General features: G+C 44.3%; 1 protein-coding gene across 6 annotated transcripts in view; it reads left to right on the top strand.

Moving 5' to 3' along the window:
* MYO15B (myosin XVB) overlaps positions 1-16,354 on the top strand; it is a 111,847-nt gene that overhangs the window by 59,683 nt on the left and 35,810 nt on the right. For 5 of the 6 annotated variants that reach the window (XM_077327770.1, XM_077327773.1, XM_077327769.1 and 2 more), the window contains 10 exons: positions 2,731-2,803; positions 5,736-5,933; positions 6,027-6,112; positions 7,350-7,453; positions 8,194-8,281; positions 9,661-9,774; positions 12,411-12,508; positions 13,305-13,787; positions 14,549-14,645; positions 15,252-15,368. In XM_077327770.1, the coding sequence (XP_077183885.1) occupies positions 2,731-2,803; positions 5,736-5,933; positions 6,027-6,112; positions 7,350-7,453; positions 8,194-8,281; positions 9,661-9,774; positions 12,411-12,508; positions 13,305-13,787; positions 14,549-14,645; positions 15,252-15,368 (1,458 nt within the window). The remainder of the gene's footprint in view (positions 1-2,730; positions 2,804-5,735; positions 5,934-6,026; positions 6,113-7,349; positions 7,454-8,193; positions 8,282-9,660; positions 9,775-12,410; positions 12,509-13,304; positions 13,788-14,548; positions 14,646-15,251; positions 15,369-16,354) is intronic. The other variant, XM_077327771.1, reaches the window with a different exon arrangement.

The raw sequence follows: 16,354 nt of genomic DNA, 5'->3' as shown, positions 1-16,354 counted from the left end.
GGGACGGGAATTCTCCACCGCCCAGCCCTGCGGCCGCTTCCCTTTGGCCCCCAAAGCCCTCTCACTGTGTCTCCAAGGCAGCAAGAGGGCTTTGGGGGCCGAAGGGAAGGGAATCCTCTCCCCTCGCCCCGCGGCTGCTTCCCTTCGGCTCCAAAAGCCCTGTAGCGGCTAGGGCAAGCCCCCCCCCCCGAGACAGAGGTACCTGGGAGCTGTGGATGCGTCTTCCTCGCCGGCCAGGAAGCTTCTGGCTACGAGGCTGCGCATGCAGCTTAAGGAAGGGGGCTCCGGGGACCGGCCCAATCTGGACGCATCCAGTGCTGGAAGCACTGGCCGGACAGGAATGCCCAGATGGCCATTTCCATAATATGTAGAGAAACTATGGTAAAGGTAAAGGTAAAGGTAAAGGTATCCCCTGTGCAAGCACCGAGTCATGTCTGACCCTCTAGCGTTTTCATGGCAGACTCAATAAGGGGTGGTTTGCCAGTGCCTTCCCCAGTCATTACCAATTACCCCCCAGCAAGCTGGGTACTCATTTTACCAACCTCGGAAGGATGGAAGGCTGAGTCAACCTTGAGCCGGCTGCTGGGATTGAACTCCCAGCCTCATGGGCAAAGCTTTCAGACGGCTGCCTTACCACTCTGCGCCACAAGAGGCTCTTCTAACTATGGTAAGGATTGGCAATTTCAGGAGGAATTAGAGGACAGATCACTCAGCTCTGGGACATTTAGCTGTCTGGCTGCACTATCACATGTCTGTCTTTGATTGAAAGAAATCAGTGTAGGTGGTACCAGGCATGGCATTGCAGTTTAGGTACATCCAGGTGGGAGATTTTCATTTGATCTGTCACCCAGGGATCCTTCTCTCATGGCATGACATAAACTCATTAAAGAGGTGATGACTGTCTGAACAGAAATCTAACTCTATCTCTATTCCAGGGTGACTATTTTCCTTCAGAATTAAAAACTGTAGATTCATTTTGATTAGGCTATGTTATGTGTAGTCATGCACATTTTGAAATTGTTAAAGGGGAAAATCAAAAGATTTATTCTGAGGCAGTGATGAATGAAAATGAAAAGTCACAAGAGTGGATTGTATAGCTCACCCATAAACTCACAAATTTCTGCTTTCACGTTGTACACTGTCAATTTGAGCTGAGCTTACTATATGCCGTTCACCTGTGCTGAGCTCCTGTCTAAAGTTCCCACAAGGCTTTGGCCTTTTTCCAGAATGAGGTGTGGGGGGGTGGGGGGTAGTGTCAGAATTCTTACCATATCTTATACTTTAATAGTCACCCACGGTCCCCATTTATGGATAGAGAAATCTGTGGATCAGGACCACATGGGGGTTAAAGGTATTGTTTTCTGCAAACTTGGAGTAGTACCTTGGTTTGCAGAAAAATCTGAAAAATTAAAAAAGGAGGTTTAAAAGTAAAGTAGTATTTTCTGCACAAGTGCTGAGAATGTACTCTAATACTCACTTTCAGCAGTTGCAGCAAAGTATCCCAGGAGCTGCCGGGGGCTGGGGGGGGGGCAAAATAGGCTGGGGGCTGTGCTGGGCCCAAAGGTAGCTGCAGGAGAGGCCAGTAGCCATTTTGACACTGGCGGCAGTGGAACCCCTTTGGGGGAACCTCTTTGGTGAGAAAGTTCCGCAGGGCCTGCAAAAGGGAGATCCTCCACTAGGCATTTGGTTGAGGTCGACCAAACCACCACTTCCCATTACCGCCACCCCCCCCCCCCGAGCCTCCCTCCTATGGCAATCACTGCAGATCCGCCCAACTCACTGGACCATCAGTATGTGTTGATTTAATGTTCTCTCCATTGTTCTGTCATCCTACTATGTTGCTTGCCATTATCACTGTATTATTGTTATAAATTATCTGTATCATTCGTGTTTCATATAAACTGCCCTGAGCCTTCGGGGAGGGTAGCATATCAATCAATCAATCAATCAATCAATCAATCAAATGCATACATACATACATACATGCATGCATGCATGCATGTGAAAGGGGATTTCCCCCCTGTAAGTCCCATGAACCTGCCAACAGAGACTTGGAGCCACACTGGGCTCTTCAGGATTGACGGTGGGGAGGGGTGGTGGGAGCAGAGTAGCGTGGCAAAAGAAGCCTTGAGGGTGGAGGGGCTTCAGAAGCTACCACTTGTGACATGCTGTTTCTATCAACTGGGGGGTCTCATACAGCCTTCTGTGCTTTTGAGTGAGCCAGGTTTACTTTAAACTATAAACCTTCCCCTCAGAATAGATACCAGGTGTTCTAAAGCTTGCAAGAGTTTCTAGGGTTTGATTTTACTTTTTCAATGTTTTCACCTACGCACTTGTTTTTAAAATTTTTAGAGACCCCCAAACACACCAGGTTTGTAGAAATATCTAAGTCTCTGGTGGCCTTATTGTGTGGATATTTGAGCTGCATGATGAGGCTCCCCATGGGGACTAGATATGTAATGTGTTGTTGTGATATAGAATCACATCTCCTTCCCTCCATATACTCCATGATGATTTTCACTGTTTTCTGCTTGCTCCTGAAGTAACTATGATTGCAGTCTTGTGTCGCCCCCCCCCCCCCCGGGACTTTGGGACATAGTGGGGTTTGTTTGCCAATAAACATGCATAGGGGTTGGACTGTAAGTCTAGCATTGTGCTTGCCATGAAAGACACTGTTCATATGGTTAACTACTGGACTATGATTAACAGTCTGTCTTTTTCTCTGAGCAGAGGAGAAGATTTCAGCCGAGGTGGAGTCTTGGACAACAGGAGAGCAATATGCAGGCTGGGTTTTGAGTTCAAGGTACATCCAGTGGCAGAAAGAGGAAAATTGAATTATCCAACATAGATCATTGATCGTTGACATGAGAAAGGCACTGAATGTGGGTGAAAATCTTACCACATCTAAGTCCAATTATGTGTTAGGCAGGCCATAGCCAGTAATAGGTGCTTCAGAACTATGGTCAGGGATCTTTAGAGGATATTTATGCAGTGCCTAGCTCCAAATCCAAACTTTCTTCATGATAAGCTTTAATCATGAAACTATTTAGCTTCCTCAGTTAATGAAAAACTCCTTGACCTTGTCCACAATTACGATTTGCAGGGCTGTTTTACTGCATCAGATTTTAAATGTAGACTCCAAATTTGTGCCTGGCTTTCTGCGTCTGTGTTTTTTTTCCCATCACTGGTCAGGACCCCAGTTGTGGTGTTTGTACTTTCACCAGGAGAGTGGGTAGTCCCGCCTCCCAGCATGCCTCCGCCCCCTGCTTTTTTGGTCAGGAACCTTATTAATAGCAGAGAAAGATCAGGTAGTAAACAAGACTGCATAGGCTAACATTCTGGAATGCTCCCTGAAAGCAGCTGCTGCTGTTATTGAAAATTCACATTGTAAGACAATCATGCTCAATTAAAAAGAATACAGAGGGGAGAGAGGGTTGGGGAGGAGAGATGTATAGTAGGCAGAGTTGATATACATCTATGACGACACCACTGGAGGCGGAAGTGGAAGCAGATTTGAATCCTGATCTTCCTCATTGGATAACCATGAATTGCCTTCCAACGGGAGAGGAGGAAATCTAAAGACTCACAAACCGCAGAGCAAGTAGGGATTGCATTTGGATCTTCTTAAGAGCCAGATTTTTGTATAAAATGTTTATAAGTCCATGGGACTTTAGGAAGACTAGAGCAGAATTTTTCTTGACTGAGGAAAAGGTCCTTCAGCCAACATGGTGTAGTGGTTAAAGAGTGGCAGACTCTAACCTGGAGAACTAGGTTTGATTCCCCACTCCTCCACATGCAGCCAGCTGGGTGACCTTGGGCTAGTCACAGTTCTCTTAGAGCTGTTCTCTAAAAGCTCTTTCAGCCCCACCTACCTCACAGGGTGTCTTTTGTGGGGAGAGGAAGGGGGAGTTTTAAAAAGTATTATTTATTTAATTTTGATCCCACCATTTCAGCAGGCCAGCTCAAGGTGGTGTACAATATGAGATAGAACTGTAGGAATTAAAACAAAATTTAGATTTTAAAGTGGTTTTAAATTTTTGTTTGTTTGTTTGTTAATTAGATTTCTTACTCACTGCTCCCAGCACTCTAGCTTACTGTGGGTTACAAAAAATGGTTAAAAATATCATCAGCAACAGTTCATTTTTAGAGCACTTATTGTCCCATAAGTCAGATGATGCTCTGTTGGCTTCTTCCAATAGCAGTAAGTAGATGGAAGTAGATAGATAGGTGGGCCGAGGACTCATCCAGGTAGTGAAAAGCAGTGTATGAAAAGGCAGTAAGAGTCCATTGCAAAGCCCTGGAAAGGGAAACATGGGAGATGAAATGGTTATGAGCCTTTTAGTGTTTCTAGACTCTTGCTCATTCTAAGGGTTTATCCAGATTATCAGTCAAAGTTTGCTTCTGAACAGAACTCTTGCTCCATTTCCCTCCCTCTATTACTTTAAATTTAGTTTTTGCATGACATCATTGTCAGCTCCCGTCTGCCTTCTAGGTTTTCCCTGGCTCTCTTACAGTTTTTCCCAAACCTGCTTTGGTAAGACTTCCCTGGAACAATGTTCCAAAGGTGGGCTTGGGCAAGTGTGGAAGGAAAGGTGCACATTTCTACTCTTCCCCTAGAACATCTGGTTTCATTTCTCATCCCACCCACCCCAGGTCAGCAGTCTTTATGCCTTCAAAAAAATGGTAGTAGGTGTTTTAACATTATAGCAATATCCTACTGATAATAGTTTTGAAATGGTAATAGGCCTACCAACAGTATGTGTGTGTGTGTGGGGGGGGATGATGGATGGGATAGGAAAGCCCAAAGTCAATATCTGTGCAAAAGCACCATTTGTGTTCTAAGCGTCTCTGCATTTGCAATGCCAGTCAGAGGAGAAAAGAGAGGCCTCCCTATGCGATCTCTTGTTTCATATAGTCTTTGCAAAATATTCCAGCAAGTCCAAAGTCAAAGGTAACAGCAATTTGTTTTAAAGGTCATAAATGTCTCACTGACCTGCCCTTCTGGTTGAGTCCATGTGGCAATTCAGTCTGGACTCTGGAGTGGTGGTGGAAAGTGCTGCTAGTCAAAGCTGACTTTTGGCAACTCCATAGGGTTTACGAAGGCACGAGACATTCAGAGGTGGTTTACCATTGCTTGCCTCTTTGTAGCAACCACGGACTTCGTTGGGGGGTCTCCCTTCCAAGGCCTAATCAGGGTTAACCCTCATTGTCTTCTGAGAACTGATGAGACTAGGTTGATCTGAGACATTCAGGCCAGGGCAGAGTAGAAGCTTCAATATCTGATGTTGTGACAGGGATGTTGGCCCACATTTGGGAAATAGGTGGGTAAAAATCGCTTCTGATCTGAAGTTTTTGAGATCTGGTTTACTAATTTAATTGCCGTGCCATGGAGCTCTTCTAATTCCTTTTCTGGTTCTGAGCTTCTTGAAGTGGTAATTGAAACGCCACAAGCTAATTTTAGCTATTGTATGACCTTATACTCTATCAAGAGATTTCATAATAAGTGGAAGTTGGTCCTTAAATATAAAAACCATCCCTTGAAAAAGCTGTAGGCGAAACGCGTTGGAACTTGTATGAAATAAGAATTAAAGAATAACTGAAACTGAAGAGAGATGGTCCAATTTGGATATTTTATATTGCCATATTGGTTTGCCAGTGCGTCTGTACTATTCTATATATTGTTTTCTTCTGTTTCTTCTCCTTATCATGACATCTTCTCACTCTTCTGATCTCAGGGGCCTGGAAAGCATCCCTCGTGGCTGGTCTGTATCCATGTTTACAGGCAAGACATGGCGGGATTTACCAGGCTGTGACTTTGTGCTGGATCTCATTAGAGGAATGGAGGAAGGCAGCTTGCCATCTGGGTCCTCGCCTGACTATCCCATAACACCAGAGAGGGATGAAGGTTACTCTTGGCAGAACTCTCCAGACACGTAAGCAACCCCCTCACTGCTGCTTGTTCCCTTTACCCTTTCTCAAAATCCCAGCAATCTCTGCTTTTCTGATACTACTCTCTCCTTTGCCAGAATGCTCTTGAACATCCCTCCTGCACCAGCCATTCATGCACCATCATTGCCTGCAAACGTTGACAAAGAGGGTGTTGCCTTCCCAGGTGAGTCTCAATCTGTGGGCGAGGGTGAGGCCATAGACTGAAGTGAAACCGAATAGAATCAGGGTGTATCAGTCATGAGTTCTGACGTCTGAGCCTTCAGCAATGGTTATGGGCCAAAGTACGTGGTACAATTTCTGACTAGTTGAGTCTGGGTTCCCTGACTTCCTTTTCTAACAGGCACATAGTAGCTGTGGAGAATGGCTTTTTAAAAGTCTATGTTGGCCTGATTCAGCTCAAGACTGTCGTGTGGGGACAAGGAGGGACTGCTGTCAGGACCTGGGATTATCTCTGGAACAGAAACCTCTCCCCCTGCTATAGTCACATGCCAAATTGGACTCATAGCGCAGAGCTTTTAAAAACTGTGTACCTCACCAAAAGAACTGTTTACCTCACCAGGTTCTGTGCTGTTTTTTGGATCTAGGTTATTCCATTCTGGGTAACCTAGACCCAATTCCTGAAAAATCATATTGTATGTATCTGAAGGACTTCCTCTCTCAATGCACCCCCAAAAGAGCACTCAGATCATGACCATCTTGACCAGGGCCCAGGCCTTTTTTGGTCCTGGCCCCAACTTGGTGGAATATGCTATCAACAGAAATCTGGGCCCTAGCAGAAGGATCATAGTTCCCCAAGGCCTGCAAAATAGTGCTATTCTGCCAGCCATATAGTTAACACCGTTGGTTTCTTGTAGAAATACAACCAAAGCAAACAAAACCAAAAGGCAAAAAGTTGTGTCTTTTTTAAATTTATTAAATGCAATCCTGAATCGATGGTTGCAAAATTATTCAGGATTGCATTTGATAAATTTAAAGAAGACACAGCTTTTTGCCTTTTGGTTTTGTTTGCTTTGGGCATATAAGTTAAGGCAAAAGAAAATAACGAAATCAGTGGGTCTCCCCCCTCCTTCTCCGAACATACCCCAGAGAATGCACCAGCATAATTGGCTAATGAGGAGAATTGTGGGGCACTTAGAATTACTGTTTTAAATGCTTTTACTGTATATGGGTTATATTGAAATTGTTTTATGTCAGCTTTTAAGATGTTGTGCACTGCCCCAGGCCTTTGTAGGGAGGAGCCCTACAATTTATAAATACCATCATCATCATCATCATCATAGGTTGGCCCTAGGTGTCCCCAGCCAGATGGGAACTTTGGATAGGATGGATGGGGGTGCTTCTGAATGATACTGGAAAGCAGGGTGGCTTCATCTGGTAATGGGGTTCTACTTTTCCCACAGAATCTGGCACCAGAGATAGCCGAAGTTCCTCCAGAGGGATAGATTATGACATAGATGGCCTTTCTATGCCTGTTCTGCGACAGGGACCCAGGGCTTATATGTCAGTAAGTGTAACCTTTCCTCTTATGCGAGTGGCTGCTGTCCTTCTCTGCCATGCATCCTGCTTTCTCTGATCCATTTGCCCCAATATTTTTTAGACCTCTCTGTAGTGTTGACAGAGTTACAGTCTCTGCATTTGTGGACAGCTCACATCCCCTGCCTAATTTGTGTCCATGTACCCAGCCTGCGTCTAGTTTTGCCTTTTGGACCTCTCCATAGAGCAACAAAAGTGCGTTTAGTCAAGGCTATGGTCTTCCCAGTTGCAATGTATGGCTGCAAAAGTTGGGCCATAAGGAAGGCTGAGCGTCAAAGACTTGAGGCTTTTGAACTCTGGTGCTGGAGAAGACTCTTGCGAGTCCCTTGGACTGCAAGGCGAACAAACCGGTCAGTCCTAGAGGAGATCAACCATGACTGCTCTTTAGAAGGCCAGATCCTGAAGATGAAACTCAAATACTTTGGCCACCTCATGAGAAGGAAGGACTCCCTGGAGAAGAGCCTAATGCTGGGAGCGATCGAGGGCAAAAGAAGAAGGGGATGACAGAGAATGAGGTGGCTGGATGGAGTCACTGAAGCAGTAGGTACAAACTTAAATGGACTCCGGGGAATGGTAAAGGACAGGAAGGCCTGGAGGATCATTGTCCTTGGGGTCGCGATGGGTCAGACACAACTTTGCACCTAACAACAACCCAACCTGCACGAGTGGATGAGCTGATTGCTAATTTTGAACTTGTCTTCCTCTCTGCAGAGTTTGGAGAATGAAGGGACTCTTACAGGACGTATGAAAGGAGGTGGGAAAATTGGACCCTCGCAGCAAGGAGTCTTCCCAACTACAGGTTGGTGCAAGGGCAGGCAAGGACCAGGATTTGTACGTGGGATGACAGTGCAAGGGATTTAGTTGCCAGTAGAAACTCTTCTGTTAGGCAGTATGGCCCAGATGTGACCTGTGTGAAATCACACCAGCATACTAGTCATAGTGTTAGGAAGATACTCGAAATTGAAGGGGCTGCACTAGGTGTAGCAAATCACACAAGGAGGCTGAATGCACACAGATATTAAGTCATTATCATACTTCTGCCCTGCCTCTAAAAACATTTTTTAAAATCAAAGCCATTACGTCATTTTTTACTTGTACTGGACCAAACTCTCAGTTTACATCTGTGCTCAATCCACACTCACAAACACAAACACACAAGCATGAATGACTGATATTGTTTTGGACTTTAGCCTCCAGTGTTGCTCAGGAAATGGAATCGTGACTCCTTCCAAAGACTACTTTAGGCCTGATTCACATACAAAAGAGAGAGAGCATTGAGATGGTAGGATGGACTGGTCCACTTCAGAGTACTAGTGGCTACCATCTTTGCACGTTCCATCACATATTTTTAAAAATCTCAATTCCAACAGAAAACAAGTGCAGCCTGGAGAAATGTTCTGTCTCCTCTCTTGTCTTGGGGTGTTGGTTTTCTGTTTGCAGGGAGCTTTTAACAGAGGGGAGCTTTCCAAAACATGATATTCTACCAGTTGCCTGCAGTCCATTCCTACTACTTCCAGTCTCTGGCATTTTGCTGCTATTCTGAGAGGCCCCTGCCTCCTTCATTCCTTTGCATTGTATTTCTCTACATGGGGGGGGATGCTTTCTTGCGGGCCAAATGGCAGCAGTCATTCTCTCCTCTCCCTGCTGTCAAGATCTCACCAGATGTTGGCCATCACATTATTCTATAACTAGGAGATTCATGCTGCGACTTGGGTGGGGTCTCATTGCAGATTATTTTAGTTTGCTGTTTGTCATTCTCTTCTAGGCTTCCCTGTCCTTCCAAGCTATCCCATGGGCTAGAATGTCTCTGCATCACTCCTAAAATGGCTTACTCTGTTTTGGAAGATCCTCTGTGTGAGCTTGAAAAATGCATGTTATGACCAGGCCTGAGTCCAGTGGCACCCTAAAGACCAGAAAGGTCTTATTCATTGAATATGTTTCCACACAAAAGCTTACAGCTTGAAAAAAACTTCATTGGTCTTAAAGGTGCCGCTAGACTTAGTTCTGCTGGTGCAGGCCAACATGGCGATCCACCTGAATTGGTGACCAGGTTTGTGGATAATAGTAGTCTTAGGGTCTTGTTCAGTGCCCGCAAGTAGAAATCTCAGTAAGCTTTGTTGTTTGGGTCGAAAGGGACATTCCCGTGGAAAACTACAAGCCAATATTTTCTTTGTGAAGGATATTCAGGAATGATGCATATGCCCACTTACCAGCCCATGCCAGCTATGGGAGGAATGATGCCTGCAACCATGCCAATGATGCCAGGGCTAGGTGGAATGGGATCCATACCAGGTAATAAAAAATATAAGGAATGGGATGAAGTACAGAGATTTGTGAATTGTGATGACTTTTGGGCTTGTTTTTAGTTAGCTACTTCAATCAGATCTCTGAAAGGGTGGCATAGAAATATCCCAAATCAATAAATATCATAGAATCATAGAGTTGGAAAGGGCCATACAGGCCATCTAGTCCAACCCCCTGCTCAACGCAGGATTAGCCCAAAGCAGCATAAAGCATCCAAGAAAAGTCTGTATCCAACCTTTGCTTGAAGGCTGCCAGTGAGGGGGAGCTCACCACCTCCTTAGGCAGCCTATTCCACTGCTGAACTACTCTGACTGTGAAATTGTTTTTCCTGATATCTAGCCTATATCGTTGAACTTGTAGTTTAAACCCATTACTGTGTGTCCTTTCCTCTGTAGCCAATAGGAACAGCATCCTGCCCTTTTCCAAATGACAACTTTCAAATACTTAAAGAGGGCTATCATGTCCCCTCTCAACCTCCTTTTCTCCAGGCTGAACATTCCCAAGTCCCTCAACCTATCTTCATAGGGCTTGGTCCCTTGGCCCCAGATCATCCTTGTCGCTCTCCTCTGTACCTTTTCAATTTTAACTACGTCCTTTTTGAAGTGAGGCCTCCAGAACTGCACACAGTACTCCAGGTGTGGTCTGACCAGTGCCATATACAATGGGACTATGACATCTTGTGATTTTGATGTGATGCCCCTGTTGATACAGCCCAAAATGGCATTTGCCTTTTTTACCGCTGCATCACACTGCCTGCTCATGTTTTGCTTACAATCCACAAGTACCCCAAGGTCTCGTTCACACACAGTGCTACCTAGAAGCATATCCCCCATCCAGTAGGCATGCTTTTCATTTTTCTGACCCAGATGCAGAACTTTACACTTATCTTTATTAAATTGCATCTTGTTCTCATTTGCCCATTTTTCCATTGTGTTCAGATCTCATTGAACTCTGTCTCTATCTTCTGGAGTATTTGCCAGTCCTCCCAATTTGGTGAAACACCATTGACAACAACTCTTTGAGTGCGGTTCTCTAACCTAGTTATTCCCAACCTGTGGGCCGCGGACCACATGTGGTCCGTCGACTAACTGGAGGTGGGCCGCGAAGGATGCCTCCCCTCCCCCGGCCCTTTACTTCATCCACGATCCGGCAGGCGCACATGGGACTATCTCGTTGCAGAGAAACAAGCTCAGGGTTCCTACTGATTTGTCATTGTCATGAGTTAAAATTTCCATGAAATTAAAATGTTCCTTATGTTCATTATTGTGGCGTGTCTGTATCTTACTTTGAAGGGATGTTTAAACATTACCATAGCGACTAGAGTCAGTTAGGGCAGTGGGCCTCAGTAAAATTGTCAAGCGTTGAGTGGTCCCTGGTGATAAAAAGGTTGGGGACCACTGCTCTAACCAATTCCCTATCCACCTAACTATCTGAAAATCCAGATTGCAGTCCTTCAATTTATCCATCAGAACATCATGGGGAACCTTATCAAAAGCTTTACTAAAATCCAAGTAAACGACATCAACTGAATTTCCATGATCCAGCAAACCTGTTACTTGGTCAAAAAAGGAAACCAGGTTGGTCTGACAGGACCTGTTGGAGACAAATCCATGCTGACTTCCTTGGATCACCAAATTGTCCTCCAGATGTTTGCAGATTGCTCCCTTTAATATCTGCTCCATTATCTTCCCCATAACAGAGGTCAGACTCACTGGTCTGTAGTTTCCCGGGTCATCCTTCCTCCCTTTTTTGAAGATCGGAATAACTTTTGCTCTCTTCCAGTCCTCCGGGACATTTCCAGTCCTTAAAGAGGTCCCGAAGATGATGGACAAGGGCTGTGCAAGTTCTCTGGAAGGTTCTTTAAGCACTCTTGGGTGCATTTCATCTGGCCCAGGGGATTTGAACTCATCCAGTGAAGCTAAATGCCTCTTGACAACCTCTCTATCCATGTCAACCTGCCATCCAGACAGTATCTCTTGGCTACTGGAATCTCTAGATGTACCTAAACCCTCTGACCTGTGGGAAAAGAGAGATGTAAAATAGGCGCTGAGCCTTTCTGCTTTCTCTGCATCCTCCATTAGAGTTTGTCCATCCACACCCAACAGTGGGCCTATTGCCTCCTTTACTTTATGTAATATATGTAATAAATATGTAATAAATAAATACATAATAATACATTGGCCCCCTTTTATCTTAGTATAGAATCATAGAGTTTGAAGGGGACACAAAAACCATCTAGTCCAACCCCCTGTTCAATGCAGGATCACCTAAAAGTGTCCATGAGTTTTCCCAAATGGATGAGAAAATTGCATACAAGACTGAAACAAATCTATTTCCTACTATAAATGCTGGGGGAAAACATTGTGCAGCATAGAACTGAAATTTTCTTATAGAGACCCCCCCCATAAAAAACCCTATTTTTCAAATCCTGGGATTCAAAGAACGTTGGAACAAGTGGTATGGAATTGTGTTGAATTCAAAAATCCTGCTTTTGGCCTAATGGAAACTTCACCCACCCAAATTCCCCTGTGATTGCTTTGCATTCATTTGGAAATGGGTCCATATCCTGAGGGTACTGAACCTTTGCAATTCTTCAACCCTTTCTCTCTCTCTCTCTCTCTCAGCTATGGCTATGCCCCAGCCCATCTTGCCGGCAGTGGACCCCAGCCAGTTAGCTGCAGCACAGCAACAAGCCTTTATCAACCAGCAGGCTTTGCTTATGGTGAGTAGACAATTTGAAGGGAACAATCCTGCTGTGAGTTGTGCAAGCATATTGATATGCTGTTCTGTCCACCGCAAACCCGCAAACCCCAGTGAGCTTGCAGGTTATATTTGCAGGTGTCTTCCTTATTTCTCTCAGAAATTAGTCTTTAAACAGCACAGAGGCCCAAAGGATCCAGGCTCCATTTCCACACCCTGCGTATGTGACAGTCCCCATCTCATTGTTTTTCTCCACCATAACTACTGCATGCTAAGTCCACATCTGGTAATTAATTATGGGTTAGGCACCCAAAAGAAGACAATAGCCACACTGGCTAGACCACACAATCCATTTATCTATCCATTTTGTTCAATATTTGATGTTCCGCACCTCGTCCCCTACTTCCTTAATCTGCAATGTATTTAGCGTGCTGCTCCTAAAAAGAATACAGGATTTTCTTAGGTTGTATTCCTAACATTGCGTTCTGGCCCAGTGTTATTCGCCGTTTGATTTCACGGCTGCATCCACCACTTTGATTGATCATAGAGCCAAGAAAATGAAATCATCAATACATTCAATGTTCTCGTTGTCAGTTGTGACTTTGGTGCTACTGCCAGTAGTTGTCATGATCTTGGTCATTTTGATATTTAGGTATACTCCCATCTTTTCACTTTCTTCTTTTAGTCTCTTTATCAGGGTCTTCTGATCATGCTCCGATTCAGCAAGGAGTGTTGTATCATCTGCATAGCAGAGATTATGGATGTGACAATATGCGTGCTCAAAAGAGATAATGAAAAATCTGGATTTTGTCTTGCAGGCTCAGCAGATGACTCTTCAAGCAGTGACACTTTCCCAGCAACAAGAACAATACCAGCAAAGAGGGAGGTCTTTTGAGTCCTCAAGGCCAAGACCTCCATCACCACGGAGGAGGTCTCCTGAATCTCCAAGGCGAGTGTCATCATGGAGAAGGTCTCCTGAATCTCCAAGGCGAGTGTCATCACGGAGGAGGTCTCCTGAATCTCCAAGGCGAGTGTCATCATGGAGGAGGTCTCCTGAATCTCCAAGGCGAGTGTCATCATGGAGGAGGTCTCCTGAATCTCCAAGGCGAGTGTCATCACGGAGGAGATCTCCTGACTCTCCAAGACCACAGCGAGCATCACTGCAGGAGAAGTCACCTGAACTTTCAAGACCAAAAAAGGCTTCTCCTCCTCCATTTAGGCCAACCATGGCTCCTAAACCCAGCAAGAAAGATGTGTTGATGCCAGATGTACCAGAACCTCTCTCTCCGCTTCCAGCATCGGTATTCGATTTCTGAGTGTTCAGCAAAATATTCCGTAGTAGAGTTATTCTTCTGGCTCTGTTTCTTGGTGCAATTTAATTCAGACTGCAACTGAAGTGAGAGGATCCATTTTATTGTCTTCAGCATAAAGAGCTACAGTGGCCTGTCAAATTAGATTCCTCACGTATTTCGTAAAATATATTTTATGACACATATTGTGCCTTCTTTATAAGGAGCTCAGAGTTATCACAGTTTCATATTGTTGCCAATATTGTTGAGAAAGTAATGGTTTAACATAAATCTGACATTTTAAAATGTATGGCTACAGCAGAGCATATAACATTTAATGGGCCAGATCACATAGTGAAGGGAAGAGGAAAGGGACAGATCTCTACTCCGAAGCAACAGATACATTTCCTGATTCTAGCAAGTACCTTTTTCTTAGGATTTACTTCATATGTAGAATGTGTGGGTAGAATGGAAATGTTGAGTTTGAAAAGAAGTGGAGACTCACTGAGGATAATATAAATCTATTAAAAATCAATGTCAGGAGATATCCTCTGTTTTGTGTAAAGTTGCCAATATATTCATCCCCGGATGCTTTAACCCAGGTTTGTATTCTGGGAAAGCTGAATCTAGAATGGAGTCTGTCCTTCATCTTAGAAATGTATAGGAGATGAGCAGTATGTCCCAGATTGCCTTTACCTGAAATAGTAAAGTGACCTCAGGCCAGGATCAGACAATGAGGCCTAACTGGTGACTTGTTGGGTTGTGTGTTCTAGATCCACATCTCCCAGGAAAAGCAGCTTTCAGGTGTAACACAAGATTCCATCTCTCATGGGAATTTCCAGAAGAAAATTGAGTACTTCCAGAGAATGGGTGAGCCACATGTTCATGTTGCCCTGAGATAGGTCCTCACTTCATTTCCGCATCAGCATCTCTATCACAGCTGTCACAGAGTAGCAGCAGTAGTTGTTATTTACAGCTGCTCTGGAATTCTTGCCTATTAGCCAGGGAGATACCAGTGTCTTGTTACAACCCAAGTGTATTCTTGAGATATAAAAAGTCTTGTCTATTCTCCAGGCTGAGAAGTAAATATCCCTAAAAGAAAAGTGAGGCAGAGGAGGGGCCTCCAATATGCCTTGACCCTTGTCCAACCCTTTCTTATATGTGGGTTCTGCCTACCGATATGTCAGATCCATCTGTGGAGTTTTTCTTTGTTTTCTTCTGTAGTAAGTGACAAGATCTGGAATCAGCTGAGTGTGTTACTAAACTTTTTCCTTAATGTATAAGCTTCTAAAACATATATCTTGTGCTCTGCTTGTGTTACACCTCAATTGCAACGATCATATGGCATATTCTACTGTTTATTACATTAACCCATTAGATCTTCATTTCTTCAAACCACATTAGTCTGTCCTATTCAGTTATTCTAATTGGATCGATGACTTCACAGCAAATTGAGGATCCTATTTCTTTATACAGGGCAGAATATAAGCCCTGTGAAAAAAGAGCCTACAAAGAGGTGGAGCCCTCCAAGGAAAATCAACTCTGAGGATCAAGTGGAGTCGCAAAGGGTTAATTCTCCTGTATCAACTTCACGTAAGCTTGGGCCAGATGCAATCAAAGTGAGCAGGTTAGGAAAGAAGCAAGCTCACCCTTCCAAGAGAGAGCTCCTGAGAAGTTCTACAAGAAACTAAAGAGTGCTTTGGCCTCACTAGAGACCAACTGGCATGCTGAGGCAAGAGCTTTTGTAGGTGCCATCACATTTGCAGTAGTAGTCATACATAGAAGTAGTAGTCATACATAGATATGTTAATGTATTAATGGAAGCTGCAGGTGCTGACTAGTCACGTGGCAGTACTGTGTGGTCTGTAAAACGGCCACTGGTCCTGTTGGAGTCAGCAGTGTCTAGTGTACAAAAGAAGAGAAGACTCTGCAGGAGGCAGCAAGAGGAAAAGCCGTTAGATATTGGGATCAGCGCTGTCTTTCTTAATAAGTGTCATTCTTTGTCTCCAGATTGCTACTCTTAGGGCAATAAACTGCACCTTCTCAGAACTTCCACACTCATAATTATCTCTCTCCCACCTAGTGATATAGTTAGGAACCTATCTCTACTATCAAGTATGTCAGTGCTTGGAAAAAAGCATTTCTCTGTGCCTTTAATTAGTTTGTGCAGCCATTTTTTTTGTATCATTCAGCCAACACGCCCCTCACTGAAGGCTTCTCTGTGGACTTTTCATCTCTACCTATTTTACACGCTAGAAAATGAAGAATCTAATACTTTGCATACAGAAGGGAACGAAGGGTACGCAGTGATAGAATCTCTTAAGGTTAGGCTTGCAGGATGAACATAGCGCAAGAGCTGTGAGTTGTTCATCTTGGGTATGCCCACTCACCTCTTATGTTCTTTCAGCAATTTTTTTGTTAGCAGGGCTTTCCTGATGACTTCATTGGCAACTGTAACTTCAAACATACAAAATCAGGGAAGCAGCTAAGTCGGAGAGAGAACTGAGAAAAACTGGGTTGTGTGTGAGGTGAAAATACAGAAACAGATTTTAGTGTCCCTTTCACCAAAAAAATCCATC

Source organism: Paroedura picta, chromosome 3 (genome assembly GCF_049243985.1).
Source record: "Paroedura picta isolate Pp20150507F chromosome 3, Ppicta_v3.0, whole genome shotgun sequence".
In the NCBI taxonomy this organism is placed as follows: Eukaryota; Metazoa; Chordata; class Lepidosauria; order Squamata; family Gekkonidae; genus Paroedura; species Paroedura picta.
The sequence above is the reverse complement of the archived record's forward strand: the minus strand, read 5'-3'. Positions and strand labels throughout refer to the sequence as shown.